Genomic DNA, 16,485 nt, shown 5'->3' on the forward strand with positions numbered 1-16,485 from the left:
GTAATAGTGAGGAAAATGCTATTTTGCACTTGTTTTATGCTACAAGAGACATGCAGAACTAGCATATAAAAAGAGGCTCAGATAACTCAGAAGTGTTTTGTTAGAAATACATAAAAGTCAGTATGAGACTAATCTCACAGTCCTGACTCAGTCTTTCCTCAGGCAAAACACCAAATGGGAGTTCAGTGAACAACAACTGAGTTTAATAAATAAAATAAAATAATAACACCTGGCCCTCAGTCAGAACTTCAGCACTGCAGAGTTGGGCCAAATTGCAGATTTCCACTATCCACTAAAATTCCCCAAACTGCAGGTGGAAATAATTGTGGTCACAAGTGATAGTAATTGTAGGTGCTTGCAAATCATGCAGTCAGACCTCTCAATATGGTCAGATGTCAAACTCAGCCCCTTATGTCCTGTGTTAATAAAATACATGCCAGAATGTGTCAGACAGACATTAGTCTGTTTTTTTTGTAGCTATCTCATGCTAAGAAGCTTGCCCAAGCACACTTACAGCATCATCCAACAGTTTTCCTGTGCTCTTTTTCCCCGGAGACTTTGTTGGGGAGGGTGAAGGGGATGGAAGAGGGGCTGAAAGTATTTCCTCTTGTTCAATCTCTTTCTCCAGCTTTATTAATCCAGGAGGTTCCACACCAAACCTTTTGAAAACACGGAAACAAATTACCAGCACCTACAAAGCATTTCATATCTTAATAGATCATGATGCATAAACTTCATACATACACTGCTGTGAAACAAAGAATTGCTAAACACACTAATGAAGGGATAAGAACATGATGTATTATTGTAGCTGTTACTATTACCATAAATGAATATGCATTGTGAAATTAAATATCATCTCTGATTTAATCAAATTTACAATAAATGGACTTAGTTTTTAGCTTGCTATTTTTTGAGAAATGTCTATAGACATATGTGATGGTATTTGGTATGTGATAGACACGTAGACAGACTTGTTACAGTATAAGGCTTCAATTCAGAGAACACTACTTTGCATTTTATTTCACCATCCTCACAGACTTTTTGTAGGAATTATGAAAACTTAAATAGCTTTCACATTAAATCTATATGAGAAAAGATAAATTTATTAAACCTGAGCATGATAGGTGTTATACCTAGTTTATAGATGGGTAAATGGAGACAGATTTCAAGACTGGCCACTGATTTTGTGCACCTCAATTTTTGGGAGCCCAACTTCGCATCTGTGTGGGTTTTATTGTTTTGTTTTTGTTTTATTTAAGAACTGTGGAGTACTCACAGCTCCAGCTGAAGTGAATCTCTGACTTAAATCTGGCTTAAAGTGTCTCAAGCTTGGCGCTCAAAAAATGGAGCCACCCAAAATGAGTGGCTCCTTTTACAAGTTTGGTTGTAAATTGCTTGGCCAGTGTCACATAATGAATGAGTAGCGGAGCTGAGAATAGTACTACTGCTCTAGCCATTGGACTTCAATGCCACCATATTTTTTTTTAGCTGAACAAGAAAAGAAAGCATCTTTTTTTAAATGCTAATTTTTTTTGGCTAAAGACCATTATGCTAAATATAGGTTTTCACATCAAACTCCTTCTATAGTGAAAATACACATTGTATTGTGTAATATAAAAACCTAAGGCCAGATCCGAGACCATCCTGATTTACACTACCTGAAGCCCTGGCCACTAAATTCCTGAACCAAAAATACACCGAGTATTAAAGACTAACATTATCATAAAATTTAAAGTCATACAGGCAAAGAACATAAGTGTATATGTTGGCCCTTGCATTTTTCATTACAAATTACAAGCTAATCACACTGCTGCATAGTAAATTAATACACAGAAAACTAAGAACCAAATCTGTGCTTGTATTGGCTGCTAACTGGTGCAGTCTGCTAACGAAACGTCAGCCAACATTGGAGCGAACACTTATGTTCAATCCATTTACTTCCTGTCTGTCTGCAGATGCTGACAGGCTGTAAATCATTAAATTCCCACTGGGCTCTAAGCCTACACCTGCATGAGGCCTTACTCATCAAATAAACCTTTCCCACTCTCAGTAATGCTGCTTCTTTGCTTCTGCTGCTTTTGAGAATCTAACCCACCTCCAATTTCAATCTTTACAATAGATAGTATACAGTTATTATGGATAACTTTAACAAAATTCCTTCCACTAATCAGCTGAAATTAAATTTAAATATATATCCTCATGGACTGCATAACAATCAAACAGACTAATTAGAAGGTTGACTCAACAAAGGAATCCTTCTGCTTGTCTCACAGTAGCTTGCCATGCAAAAAAGATGCAAGCCCTGTTCTGAGAACTATGTTGGGAATTTCCTTCTCTATTCCTTTTTAGCCTGCCTTCTCCGTAACTACAAATAGAGCAGCATCAGACTGTAAAATGATCTCTGATAGACTTCTAAGTGCACCACTTCCTATTTTTCCCAAGGAAAAATTAAGTACAATACCAGAAAGATATTGAAATTTCTCAACAGACTATAATTTTCAAACAAAAGACATCTGGGGGCTGATTTACCAAAAAAAGGGTGTACAGCCACGTAAGAAGAATTCCAATTCTTTTTGTAGAGCAGATAGCTTAGCTATTGCATGTCATACCACCAAAAAAAGCAGCACATAGATATATTTGAACCTAATTTGCTTTCCAGAATGTAAGACATTCTTTAAGACATATTTACACATGTAGACAGATTGATTCTGCTCTCTTTTATGTTAATTTTACATCAGTGTAATTCCAACAATTTCACTGAAGCTAGTCCTATTTTAAAGATGTGAAAGATGAATCAGACCTCTGCAATCCCACTGATTGCAATGGAACTGTATAGGTTAAGTCAGTGGATTTTACCACATAGGATTCATCCATCTTTCACAAGCACTGTCAATGCACTCACATGGGATCAGTCAGTACAGAATTTGGCCCATTATATTTATTGAATGAAAAGCCTGTGAGTCTTATACATTCTACACATATTTCCTGACTTAATTTCCATCATATGGACAAAAGAGAAAAATCAGAACAGTTATTGATTGGAGCCAGTAGCTGATTAGAAATTGTTTACATGCAAAACAAGATTTCAGTTTCGCATAATGAGCTGACCCTCTGCCTAACACTGTCCCTGATCTTGAGTATACTTCAACTGGAACTACTCACATGAGCAAAGATCACAGATCAGGACCACAGATTACTACAGTGAGAGCAGGCTCAGGCCCTGAAGGTCTGCCTACAGCCTGAAATACAAATAAATTCTTCACTAATGAAAGGACAAGGCACTGTCAGCAGAGTATTTTTTGTGATTTTTTTAGTTGATTTTCTCAAAAATTTTATCATCTTTGAAATTTCGTATTCATTCATTTAAATGCAAGCTCCAGTAGTAACATTCAATAGTTTCTCTTTTTGCTAGCTGATGTGTTTTGTACAAATGGTGCCAAAGATCAGTCAAGCCAGGTTGTTCCTTCTCTGCAGAGCTGAGAGTACAGTTTCAACCCAGCTCTCTGAACTGATAAAGAAACTGGGCACAAATCACTAAAGTAAACATGCTACAAACTATTTAGATGGTTTGCTAATAATGAAGGCTTCCATAATGTATGGTGAGTTAACTGGTAGCATCTAACACAATGACATGTTGATATGCCTGATAGTAATGTGCAAAGTAGAAGAGGACAGATTGTGCCTATTCCTTGCCTGGAAAAACCTGACTTTTTTCTGCCCTCACTGTAGGCTACCAAGACACAACATGGTCCAATGTTCAGGTTCTCTTTTGATAAGAAACCAGAAGTCAGGCACTTTAACAGGGTTATCTCACCCTGATTAGGACCTGTTTCTATCCTCAGTAATACTGATATAAAGTAATATAACTCCGTTGAAGTCAATTATATAAGCCAAGGGGGAATCAGGCCCTTGAATCAGCAAAATAAGTCATCTGAAAATCTGAGAAACTCCCTCAGACAAATTCAGTGGTCTGGAGTAATTTTATGTGGACTTCAGTAGTAACTCTAAATTTACACCTGTTTAAATTAAATCAGATTTTTTTTCTCTATTTCCTCTATATTGCAGTTAAGATTGAAAAAAAGTCTGCGTCTTTACAGAACATTAAAAGGGTTGTTTCTAGAAAGAGTGCCAGTTTGATAGGGTGAGAGGAGGTCTTTTTTTCCCCCTCCCAAGTCTTCTGTACTATCTATCACTCAATAAGGGCCCAATCCAACCCCCATTCAAATCAGTGGAAAGACCCATATTGGCTTGACTGCGAGTTCGATTAGGTCCTAACCAGTGAAATCTAAGAAAATAGTGTTTTGAGAATTTCACAGGTGACTTTTAATGGTTAATGGATGGTCTCCCTGAACACCTTCTTGTGTTTTTGGAGGAGGAAGTAAAATGTATTTATAACTGCTCAGTGTCTCTTCCTTTCCTACTTCCTTAGGACTCTGCAGAGGCTCCTTTTTCATGTTATATCTTTGAGGTTCCTGTTCTGAAAAACAGGCCCCACAGAGTGTTAGTACAGTTAGTTCGATCTTCAGGATGAACAGGGCTTTAAAAAGCAAGGAAGATGTCTGTTCAACATGTTATTGTTCCTCATGGGTAAATTAAAGCAATAGCTATAGCAGAGATCAGTTTATTAAAATGTTTTTTTCTTTGTTAAATCCAGCCAACAGATTTTTGCACACTTAAAGCAAGACTGCCATTAGATATTTGTCATTTAAATTACATAACCTTGTTATGTTTCCACTTCCAGCATTTCCCATGCATCTTGAAAACTTACTAGCTGTGGTGGGATTGGAAATCCCATATGGGGATAGGATTTTTTTAGGGGAGAGGAAAAGTAACCAGTCAAAATAGGAAGAAGGAATTGCCTATTATTCTGCTCACAAGTTGGTTAAAATATGAGCCATAAGTGATGAGGTGTTTAAACCCCACACTAACAGGGTAGGGGCTTGGGAGGCTGTGTGCTAAGGTAGTCCCTCCCTTCCAGCCCTGCCAATCATGCATGGTAGGGAGAAGGGCTGGCTTTAAAAAGGAGGGAGCTGCAGCCAGCAATGGGGGAAGCCCTGAGAAGGGAGTGGCTTGAGTGGCTCCTGAGCCAGCAGAAGAAAAACCTCAGACAAGAAACTCTCCCAGCTCTGTGAGGAGTCCAATGACCTCAGGGGCAAGCCCAATAGGGAGAGATTGACTTGACTACCCAGCCATAGGGACTCCAACAAAGTTGCTACCCCTGAAGTGGTGCCATAAATATTGATGCTTTTCTACTGATCCCAGGAGGGGTTTGTTTTGTGTTGAATCTGAACTTTTGTTTTTCCCCCACCTGCAAACAAAGTAAGCTGACCCACACGGTGGGGCCCACTGCAAGGACTAAGAGGCTGTGGCCTGTACTGGGCCAACCCTGTAGTGGTAACTAGGCGTAGTGAAGGGCTGCACCCCAGCTCGGGTAGTGCCTTTTAACATTAAATTCCCATTGCCTGTGCATGGAATGGTGAAATGGAGAGCATCTTTCATAAACCAAAATAAATAGACATGTTTTATTCTTTTACATGGGAAGTTATAAGTGATAGCAGGGTATCGCTTGGTATTTGTTTTTACACCTGAGGGATACACTGTTATGAAAGAGTACAAATGGTAAAACCCAGGGTATACGCACTTAAGTTAAACAAGTCAAATGCAGTTGGCAAAATTATAGATTCATTCCCATGCAATACCCATTGGAATGAGGTCACATAGGTATGAGGGAAGAATTTAGTGAAGCTGCTTCCCAAGATATGAATGCATTTAAGGCAAAGTTTTTCTTAAAAACAAAGAGTAATATTTTGTTGAGTTATAATGCCCTAGGACCAGCTTGTGACATCCTTACTAACAGTGAAAAGTAGTCCCTTTGATTTCAGTGATTACCATGTAAGGGACTACCGTTCAGTGTGACTTTGTAAGTATGTCACAATCTGATCCCTAAGGATTAAGCATACAGAGAGTCTAGCAGGAGTAATCGTTGTCTTAGTAGCAAAGACTATTGTATCCTTTCTTGAGTACCACGGCTGGCCATAAACATCCAACAGAGGAGGGCCAGAGACTCTAGGATTGATTCTTATCTTAGACTGGTGACAAATCAGGAGTAATTTCACTGAAGTCAATGAGGTTACAACCAGTGTAAATGAAATCAGATCTAGGCTATCTGAAGGCCAATTCTACTACCACTGAGATCAGTGGAAAAATTTTCATTGACCTCAGTGGGATCAGGATTAGACACTAGTATAGAAGATTTGGAGAGAAAATAGTCTTGCTTATTTACAGAGACAACATGATCATAAGGAGTAAGAATTTAACAACTTTACTTTGAAAAATCCTGTTCTAATTTTAAATTTATTTTTATATCAGTTTCCCCCATATACCCCTTTCTAATATGAAGACAGCAGACAAATACTATCGCTATATTAAGGGAGGTATGATTATATTGTTTGAACAATTGCACAAAAAATATTCTTGTGTAAGCATCAGCAGGTTTTTGCCTTGACCTTGGCCAGTGTAAATGTTAGCATGAAGATGCACTGAGTTAGTAAGTATCTCAGTAGTTACTGCTGTCAAAATGTAAATATTTTTTAATTCTTTAAATATTTTCACATACCTGGCTGCAATCCTTCCAAGTTCCAGCAAACAAAGGCACACTTCTCTGGGCTGCTTGTGGAGGACTGCGAAAGCAAAATGAAGATGGAAAATATTTACAATAAAGGGTATTTTAAGGATCTCAGTGATGAACAGATCCCAACTTACTAGTGGCTGTCATCAGCTGTCTGTCCTGAACTCCTCTTATAGGCAAACTACCATTGGCTTCCAATACAGTTTTGCCTGAATAAAGAGTTCAGGATTGCGATGAATCCTGGTCACGTGCCACCTGAGGCACATTGCGCATATGCTAAGAAGACCCAAGATGTAGGGTTTCCGAAGGAGCTTCTAACGCCCGCTGAATTTCCCTTAGGCTCCTTGGAAAATCCCAGCCTAAATCACCAAATAAATGGTCTACACAATTTGGTAACATACAGTCTACCTATAGCTATTATACATTAATGAAGGGCTTCTAAAGAACACTAAAAACTAGTGAAATGTTAAAGGATTCTGTATCACTTTTTACAAACTAAAAAGATAATATTCCATAGGAAACAGTTTTTCTCCCTCTGCTTAAATGAGCAAATATTAAAACTATATTAGCAAAAAAAATACTTCTATAAACTTGATCCTGTATTACCTGTGCACTCAAGCACTCCCTCTGAAAACAACATGCGTTTAGGGTACTCAAGGAAGTCACCCAGGCCTTGAAAAGAAAGTTACTTATCCGTAAGTCTTGTTCTCTGAAGATATGCATTTAGGCAAGTTGCCATGCTTGGGTCCTATGCCAGACTTCAGGAGAGCTCCCATAGCTTTTAAGTTTTGGAGGCAGCTGCAGAACCTCCTGGACCACTCAGTTAGGTACTTTTGGAAGCACCATCATGTTCCAATATCAGTTCCTGTAAAAACTTGGAGATGGTAACTCCCCCCCAAAAAAGGCCCAGTAAAATACATAAGGAAAAATATACAAAAAGTCTGAGAGGAGATGCTGGGTGATGAACAATCCATTTGGATGTATAGCTTCAGAGGATAAGAATTATAGGCACCTTGTTTTCTTTTCTCCAGAGATGCCTGTCTTAGTGGAATCCTGCTGTGGGGATAAATTCAGGCCTTGGTGTAAATGGACAAGTTTCAATTTGTCAAACAGAATCTTTGCCATCTTACACCAGGGCTCATTTTGGCACTTGAAGAATAAATGAATCATGAACCAGAAGACTAGTGGCAGAGAAATTGGTCTACCTCGGATGTGTTCATGAAAGGCTGAAATAGCTGTTATATGGAATTTAAGAGAATTTGCTGGCTCATCTGATTCAGCCAGGTGAAAAAATGCACCCCAATAGGTGCCTCAGAGGCTAAAAGTTAAGGAAGTTTTCATCTTGTACTACACTCTGTACACATTGACCTCTGAGTGGGAACAGCTGAGATAGTTATCTCTGAATATAATTAATACAAAGTGGGACAGATCCACAGCTGATGTAAATTGTTATGGCTCCATTGATATCAATGGAACTATTACAATTTTCTTCAGCTGAGGCTCTGCCCTAATGACTTTTGGTATTGTATATTCAGCAATACTTTGAAAAATATATATGCATTTCCCCCGTAGAAGCTGAACCAAAAATATTTCCAGAAGGAAAACTGCATAGCATAAAAATAAAGTGGCAAAGCATTGGGAATAGAATTTCAATTCTATTGCCATCTGTTATTAGACATATCAGAGATGTAAAAGAAGACCTGGGCACTCAGTCCTTCCTAATATTCTTCCTTGCCATAAACTAATTCAATACTTAATCTTACTGAGAAACCAATATGTTAAAAAAAAAAGTACACCCATAGCCCAGACATACATTCTGCTGCTTCCACCTGAAAACTGTTCCAAAATAGTCAATATATTAAATGTATCTTAAAACCAGTTCTGGAAATATCTTGGGGGATGAAGGGGGCAAATATTTTTTACCTCCAGTTTACATCTGCACACATCTGAAAAAACTGGGGGACAAATGCATTTTTGGGGAAAGCATTTGTAAACATAAGAGGATGGTTTGAATGAAAAAAATAAAGTGTCTGTCAATGCTAAAACTTCTACTGTTTAAATGAAAACAATGTGCTCCAGTGAATCTGGCCCACAATGCTTCAGACACATTTCATGCATTTCACGATGAACAATGTGAAAGAGTGAAATCATTGTTAGAGCATGACAAGCTGTGCAGGCAATAACCAACCATAAAAACAAACATCTGGTGATGTGATAAGAATACAGTGATACTGTATTTCTAACAGCAAAATGTTAGCATTCCTGAGGACTATACCAGCATGCACATTTGTGAATTTCTGGGGAAAACAAAAGCCATTCTGTATAGAATAGAGCACCATTTTGTATAGAACAGTTTAGACTCTCAAAACAGAATTCTTATATCTTTACAAGCAGGACTTTTTAATGGACTATTAGCTAACAAGGCAATGTGATCAGGGATTAAGGCAAAGATCTGAAAGTCAGAAGACTGGGGTTCCATTCCACCTGTTACAGACTTCCTATATGGCCTTCAGCAAGTCTCTAAAGTTAAAATATTCAGAAGTGAGCAACGATTGTAGGTGCCTAGAGGTTTTGGATGCTCAGTTTGAGATGCCTTCTGTTTCAAACTGGAGGAACCCAATATTAGAATCCACTTTTTGAAAGCTGGCTGCTATTCTACACGTTTTCCAGCTGCAAAATGGGGAGAATAATACTTCCCTTTCTCACAGAGGTGCTGTGAGGTTAAATACATCAGTGTCTGTAAAGTGCTTTAAGATCTTTGACAGAAAGTGTGATAGAAGGTGTGCAAATCTTCTGAACTTTTTTTGCCAGTGTGATTTTCATTTACGTTATCCTTTGACAATGCTGTAAGCAGGTATTTCAGAGTGCAAATGTGGAACTGAACAGGAAAACCTGTGTCTGTCTTTGTAGTTTTGAGGAAAATGCCCATGCATTGTCTGCACTGGAGCAAGTCAGGAATCCCGTTTACTGCATCTGTATTCAAGGGTTAAAAGCAGTTCCTTGATACCATACATATATTCAGTAACAAGTAATATAGTTCATGGTTTAGAGGAAATTCCTTTTTGGAGTGAGTGATTACAGACTCAGATGGAAATCTTACATCTGTACCTGTGGTATGCTTTTGCTTCCTGTGGGAATTGTATTCATAATTTTCTGAATTACTTACTGGAATCTAAATTAATGTATGTTCCTAAATTATTACCAGTACCTCAACTTTCTGACATGAAAGGTTACCTGATCCTTCAAGCACTGAGTGGCAAATAAAAGTTTGCTAAATACCAGATTTATTGCAATTGTAAGAATAAATATTCATTTTGAGAAAGAAAGCATCATAAGCAACAAAATAAGACTCAATGGGCTAAATTAATTGCTGGTATAACTCCAGTGATGTCAACAGAGTTACACCATGGATGAGTGTGGTCCGTTATGTCCTCATTTAGGAGAAACTGCTCTTTTCTTTTACAACCCAGGTAAATGTGGTTGCATGGATGTAAAAAAATGAGATATTTGTAATCTCCTGCCAACAATTCACTCTGCCCTTCAGAAGTACATCATTTAGCATATGTACATTCTTTAATACTTAAAATTGTTATTTAGCTTGAACAGTTTGTATAAAAATACATATTTGTGATTCATCTATTCTGATAGCTAAATTTCCTCCCTTGTGTCTGATGTTCATTTTCTTATCACATATATTCAATGCATTTCCAATAATAATTTGAAGGCAACATTATTAAATTAGCACTAACACACTTTGTATTATCACATACATGTAACATTTACGACATCCAAAAACCTACATTAAAAACCATAAGGTTGCAAAATTAAGAAGTCCATAGTCAGAAAATGACATAATTAAGGCTGCCTATGCAAACTTAACTGGGATCCCTTGTGCCTTGGCATATGGCAAAGTCTTTAATTATATAATCACATACTACTTTTTTCCCAGGATCTCTGACTCATTCAGTGCACAGGACTGAAGGTACTCAATTAATGGGGAGTCATTCAACTTTTTTTAAAAAATCAACATCTAATGTGTGGCCACATGCATTAGTCACTGTATACCATCCAAACCCTTCACTGAATACAGAATTATTAATTTCCACCTGGGTTTTTCTGTGGTTCTGTCATCTTAGTGTTTTACAAACATTAATGAATTTATTTTCACACCACCCATGTGAAATAAGGTGGTATTATTATCCCTGTTTTACACATGGAAACGGAGGCATAGAGATTAAAGCCAAAATTGTCAACTAGTTTTGGATGTCCTATTTGAGATACTTAAGGTCTTATGTTTCAGAGTACATAGCATTTTATAGCTCCCATTGCCCTCAGATACAGTTGTGAGTGTTCAACACTTCCGCAGATCAGACCCCAGTGTCTCAAGTCAGGCATCCGGAAAATGAAGAATACACAATCAGCGACCACCTGTGAAAATTTTGGTTTAAGTGATTTTCCCAGAAGCACAATAGGAACTCTCTGGCAGAAGCAGAGATAGAAGACACTTCTCCAGAGCGTCATTGAACTGCTTTAACCATTTAATCATTTTAACCACTTTCTTTTCCTGCATTCCCCTTACTCATTCATTTCACACCTTCCAGCTTCTGCAACAAATGAGGCTGGAGCCCTACAGACAACAGCCTCCTTCACTACAGAAGCCTGATTCATTCCCAGAGTACAGACCATCCTGGGCAGAGAATGAGGAAGGGGTCCTGTAGGTAAAAAATAGTACCCTGATCATATTAATAAAGACTGTAACATAATGAATATGTTCAAGGTGGCTGAATTAAGGTTACATGGGCAGCCTTAATTTGGGAATTTTCTTAATTCTGAGTGCTTAATTTTCCAACCTTACAATTTAATTAATGTAGTTTTCGGGTTGTAATTTCCTAATTTTCTAAAAAATGTAAACAGAAAAAAACAATAATTTCATCTTATGTAACCATATTGCCCCTCCATTTGGGTCATCAGAGGGTGGGGATCTTTAGATTCAGTGGACACCACTTGAGCAAAAGGAATAACTGGTAACAATGGAAGGCTGTTGTTTTCTATGTGAGCCTGCCACTAGACAGGGATGGAGACTGACTTTGCAGGTTTCACAGCTATTTGATAGAGAGCAAAGGACTATTAAGTACAACTTCAGGTTTTCCAGAGGAGTGTTCTCTAAAGGCTACAGACCCATATGCACCTGTCTCCTGCCCTCCACCGCACTCTGCCCCCATTCCCTTATGATCTTATTCCCTGCTCCCCAGCCCCTGTACATCTTTCCCAGTTGCTCCCCCCTACAACTCCTGACCCGGTACCCCGATGCCACAGCTCCTGCCCATTCCTCTCCACTTCTATTCTCCCCCACCCTGGCTCTTGCCTCTCTCCCCCCGTGTCTTTAATCCTTTCAATTTTTGTGCTCCCCTCTGGTCCCACCCCTTTCCCTCGCTGCTGGGTCCTACTCCTAACTCTCCCCAAGATCCTATCATATGCCCCCTCATCTCTTACCTATATCCCCCCACCCTACATCTCTTCCTCCTGCCACTCCTGTTTATCACTCCTCTGCACTTGAGTCAGGCAATCTCCTCTTTCCCCTCCTCACCATCTGGATGCAAGAAGGGGAGCATTCAGAATGCAAGAGAGGCAGTTCCCATACCTGAGCCTAGCACCACAGCAGGCCCCAATATCTGGGAGGAGTAACTGCAGGGAAAGTCCTGCTCAGTCACAACAGACTTGGCTTGGAACATGGTCAGTCACTCTGTAGGGATGGCACCTATGCAGTCTGGTCAGCATTTAGGAACTGTGGCGGGATTGTATGCTCAGCGGAGACGGAAACTTCAGAAAATGTAGCTGCTAATTTCTAAGAAATCTCTATGGAGCATGTGAACCTTCTCAGAGGTTTATAACTTGGTCAAATGTGGACAAATTTTCACAGAGATGGCAAAAGCTACATCCCTGACACCACGGTGACCCGCCCTGCAAAACATCAGTTCCCTGCTCCAAAGCATAGAGGTGCTGAATCTTATCAATGAAGCAATTTTAAGAACATTTTTTTAACATGGGCAAATCATATTTTCCCCTAACTCCCAGGAATGGATGAACCATTTTAACTGAAAAAAATTCCAAAAAATTCAGCCAGAAGGAGAAATGGACCATGGAAGATTTCGGCACAAACAGTTTAAGTCTGTCCAAGTTATAAGCAGTTGAAAACAGGATTTTATGGAAAGTTTCTGGCAACCTTAATTACAGGGCTCACTATCTGCACTGCCTATAAACGCAGTTGGGTTGAATTTTCACTACTTGTGACCACAGTATTGTATGTCATTAATGTGTATTTTGCTACTAAAACATTCCCTGATCTTGATATGGGAAATTCTCAAAGGCACAAATAAGTCTTAGGCACTCACATCTCATTGACTTTCAGTCAGATTTAGGCTCATAATCCCCATTTGTGCTTTTGAAAATCTCATCTTAAATACTTTGTCCCCACTCATAATCATCAAAGAGGTTTATATCCTTTAACCGTCATAAATACCTGAGGGAAACAATCACACATATTGGGACAATGTTATGACAACATAACACTTATCTCTCCACCTTCTCCCAAACTCAATTTCCTTGTTCTGCACCATGTTCAAGTTTCTCATGGTTCCAGAAAGAGTGATACCATCACACTCTTACCTCAGTGAGCTACTTCACTACTTCTTTTTTCCCTATATTTAATTATATCAGTTATATAACTCTCAATCTGTAAAAGTTTTTCAAATGGGATGTATCATGGACTAAGTTCTAAATCTCAACTGTGGTATAAGCAAGGAATTGATTACAGATCATCTAAACACTTGAGATTTACTGTAATACATTAAGTTAACTGTATAGTGCTAATAAAATAGGGTTCAAGGTGCTTCTATAGTCCTCAAAGTGACAAGACACGCTCTACAATAATGTGGATTGTTTAGTCAAACACTGTGAAGGATAGAAACAAAGACTTATTCTGATGCAACTGGATATAAAATATAACCCAATATTTCAAACTGTAAATAGTCTTTGAAAAATAGTGGCATAGTCATAGATTTTATTCTGTTTTTACTTTCTTTTAAATGTGAAATTGGAGCAAATATGCAGAATATTACAAAGAAAAACTGCTCTGTGTTATACATATAACAATTTAAGCAATCAATATCTGCTTGCTATTTTTGATAGCAGTGTGAAATCAACTCTAGAGTGGGGGGACAGAGGCATCTATGTTTGACTCCACCATTAACATTAAAACAATGCTGATCACTGTTTAGAGAACCTATTCTACTAAACCGTGGTCACTGTATTGCATCAAAAGAAGTCAGTGTCAGACATCACATACACACACACACAAACAGAATATACAAAGCACAAAGGATGAATAGAACAGTACCATCAAACACGCCCAAAACAAATCAAACACATTAGCATGCTGGCACAGTTGATGGCAAACCCTTTTCTTGCTGTGTAGATTCTTTTCGAAGAAACAGATGAAGAATATTCTTTGGCTCCACATCCTATAACCATCCAATAACATTAGAGTATAGAGACAGTCATTGCTAACAAAGAGTCCTTAACTTTCACAACGATGTGCATCTGGCTAAATTCTATAATTCTAAGCCTGGCAAAACTCCTATGGAGGCTAGTGGGAGTTTTGCCAAACTATAACATTCTTCAAGTCTGAGTTCCGTATCAAGATATCCTCAGTATGGAATGAAAACTTCTGCTAGTAAATTGCATTATCAAAGCCTCATGGCTCCACTGGCCTAAAGCCCTACACAGGGGAACTTCTGGTGCGTGCTGCAGGTGTAGACGCTACTCCAGACTCCAACACTGAATGCATCACATTTCATGGGTTCCATGAGGAGAAAAATTATTCCCCCCTGATACCTGCTGAGATCCCCATTCAAGATCATATCACTCAGGATTTGCCTACAGGACAAAAATTTGGAGGAAGGTGCAAGAATCCTCTCCCCCCCCCTCCACCCCTTGAGCAACTGCATTGGGGCTGGTCAGAGTGTCAGTTGCAGAACTCAGGACTGTTCCATGATAGTGTGAATACTGTTGATTTGGTAGAGGGGTGAGGGAAGGGAGGAGTGAAGTGTGAGAGAGAGGCCACTGGTAACTACCATGGGTCTTGAGACAGGTGCATCAGTCCTCTTCTACTGCTGGAGACATTAGGCCTGATTCTTTCCTGCCTTGCTCCTTGTGCAGTCATACCTATGCATAGTAAGTGCAAAGTGAGTATGACAGTGTATCATTCAGCACTAGTAGCATTTTATACCCACTTTACATGGGTGTAACTAACTATATAAGGAGGAAGGCCGTGAAGAATCAGCCCTATTGGGCAAGCCTGAGGCCCCAGAATTCCCACTGAAGTGAGGCAGCTCAGCTTCACAGTCTCCTTTGTACTGAAACAACGTAGCAGTAAAAGTCTAAAAGTATCTCAGTTGAGGGTGAATTACTAATGAGCAAGTTATTTTATAAAGAGTAATGGGCTAGATTCTGTTCTCCATCACACTGGAGTAAATCAGAACTCACTTCTCTGACTCACACTGGTGTGAATGAGCATGATCAGGATCAGGTCTAATGTGTATACATACTATTTACAAACTTCAGGATTTATACCCTTTGAGGACCTCTGTAAAATCAAGTTGCTTGATGACATGTTAATTGTACTTGGAAAAATAAGTAGAATACATTGTTTCTCCTACTTCCTTATGTAACATCCTGCTTTCTCACTTTGGTCCCACAGGTGCTGAGCGCTCTGTCCTTCCTCCAACAAAGCACTTAAGCTTGTGCTTATCTTTAAACACAGGAGCAGTCCTGTTAGCCTTAAAAATATACAAGAAGTCTGAAGGAGAAATGTAGGTGAGAGAGGTAATCCATTTGGATATATACCTTTGGAGAACCCCGCCCCCCCAAAAGTCAATTGTTTTCTTTCTACAGATATACTCCTCAGCAGATTCCTACTCAACGGACAAATGCAGACCCTGGTGAAGGGAAAAAATCAGACCCTCACATGAACCTGAAGACAAGGGATGACATCTGAGGGACTATGTGCTTAAATGCCTTGCTGAATTAGGCCCAGAGTGCTCAGTGCCTTGCAGAACTGAGGCCTCCATAGCACCCATTGACATCAATAGTGTGCAGCTCTTTGGGGCAGGGATTATATCTGCTTCTGTGTTTATACAGTGCCCAGTTCTGAGGGAGATCATAATGGGAGATATGGATGCACAGGGAGTACAGTTTTGGGCCACGGTTATTATTTCCATGATTTATTAAACGATTTTTCTCCCTCAAGAAGTATGATAAAAATTTAATAAAAATTAATAATACATTAATTTATATTATTTATTATTACTACTATTATTTATCAAACGTGTCCCCAGTTTTACTCTCTTCTGCAAGGGACTCAGGGCATTGTTATTATTTCATCATAAATCATTCTAACATTTTCAATAACTAGACAAAAACAATATCAACATCATCCTCATAAAATCAGACACAGAAAATATAGAAAATTAGAGCAGACCTTAGGTTTAAAATAGGATAATAAGGACAGGAAAATATTCTAAATACAGGTGTAACAGTGGTTCTAATTCATTAAAGCAGTTTTTACATACCATAGGCAGGGAAGAAAGATAATAAAGAAGAGAGAAGGACACAAAATCAGGTACACTAAGACCAATAAACTAAGGACCATGGAGACTAGATGAGCAAACATTTTCTGTATTGCTGACAATTTACCCATGTTTTACACACCAATTCAGTTTATTACAAAAAAAGCAGTTAAATTAGTAACCACCCCATCACCAGAGCTATGCAGTCTCAAAGATACAAAGGTCTTT

The 16,485-nt window shown here is 38.7% G+C and overlaps 2 protein-coding genes across 2 annotated transcripts in view; one reads left to right on the forward strand and one right to left on the reverse strand.

Moving 5' to 3' along the window:
- Positions 1-15,944, forward strand: part of SVIP (small VCP interacting protein) — an 86,648-nt gene extending 70,704 nt beyond the window's left edge. The window contains exons 6-7 of the transcript XR_010921718.1: positions 15,390-15,501; positions 15,584-15,944. The gene's annotated coding sequence lies outside the window, so the exon portion shown is untranslated. The remainder of the gene's footprint in view (positions 1-15,389; positions 15,502-15,583) is intronic.
- Positions 1-16,485, reverse strand: part of GAS2 (growth arrest specific 2) — a 129,777-nt gene that overhangs the window by 52,024 nt on the left and 61,268 nt on the right. The window contains exons 5-6 of the mRNA XM_067558172.1: positions 6,620-6,683; positions 515-659 (exon numbers count right to left, since the gene is read on the reverse strand). Coding sequence (XP_067414273.1) covers positions 515-659; positions 6,620-6,683 — 209 coding nt within the window. The remainder of the gene's footprint in view (positions 1-514; positions 660-6,619; positions 6,684-16,485) is intronic.

Source organism: Emydura macquarii, unplaced genomic scaffold (genome assembly GCF_026122565.2).
Source record: "Emydura macquarii macquarii isolate MOO-44397 ecotype Brisbane River unplaced genomic scaffold, CSIRO-AGI_Emac_v2 contig_1876, whole genome shotgun sequence".
Classification (NCBI taxonomy): Eukaryota; Metazoa; Chordata; order Testudines; family Chelidae; genus Emydura; species Emydura macquarii.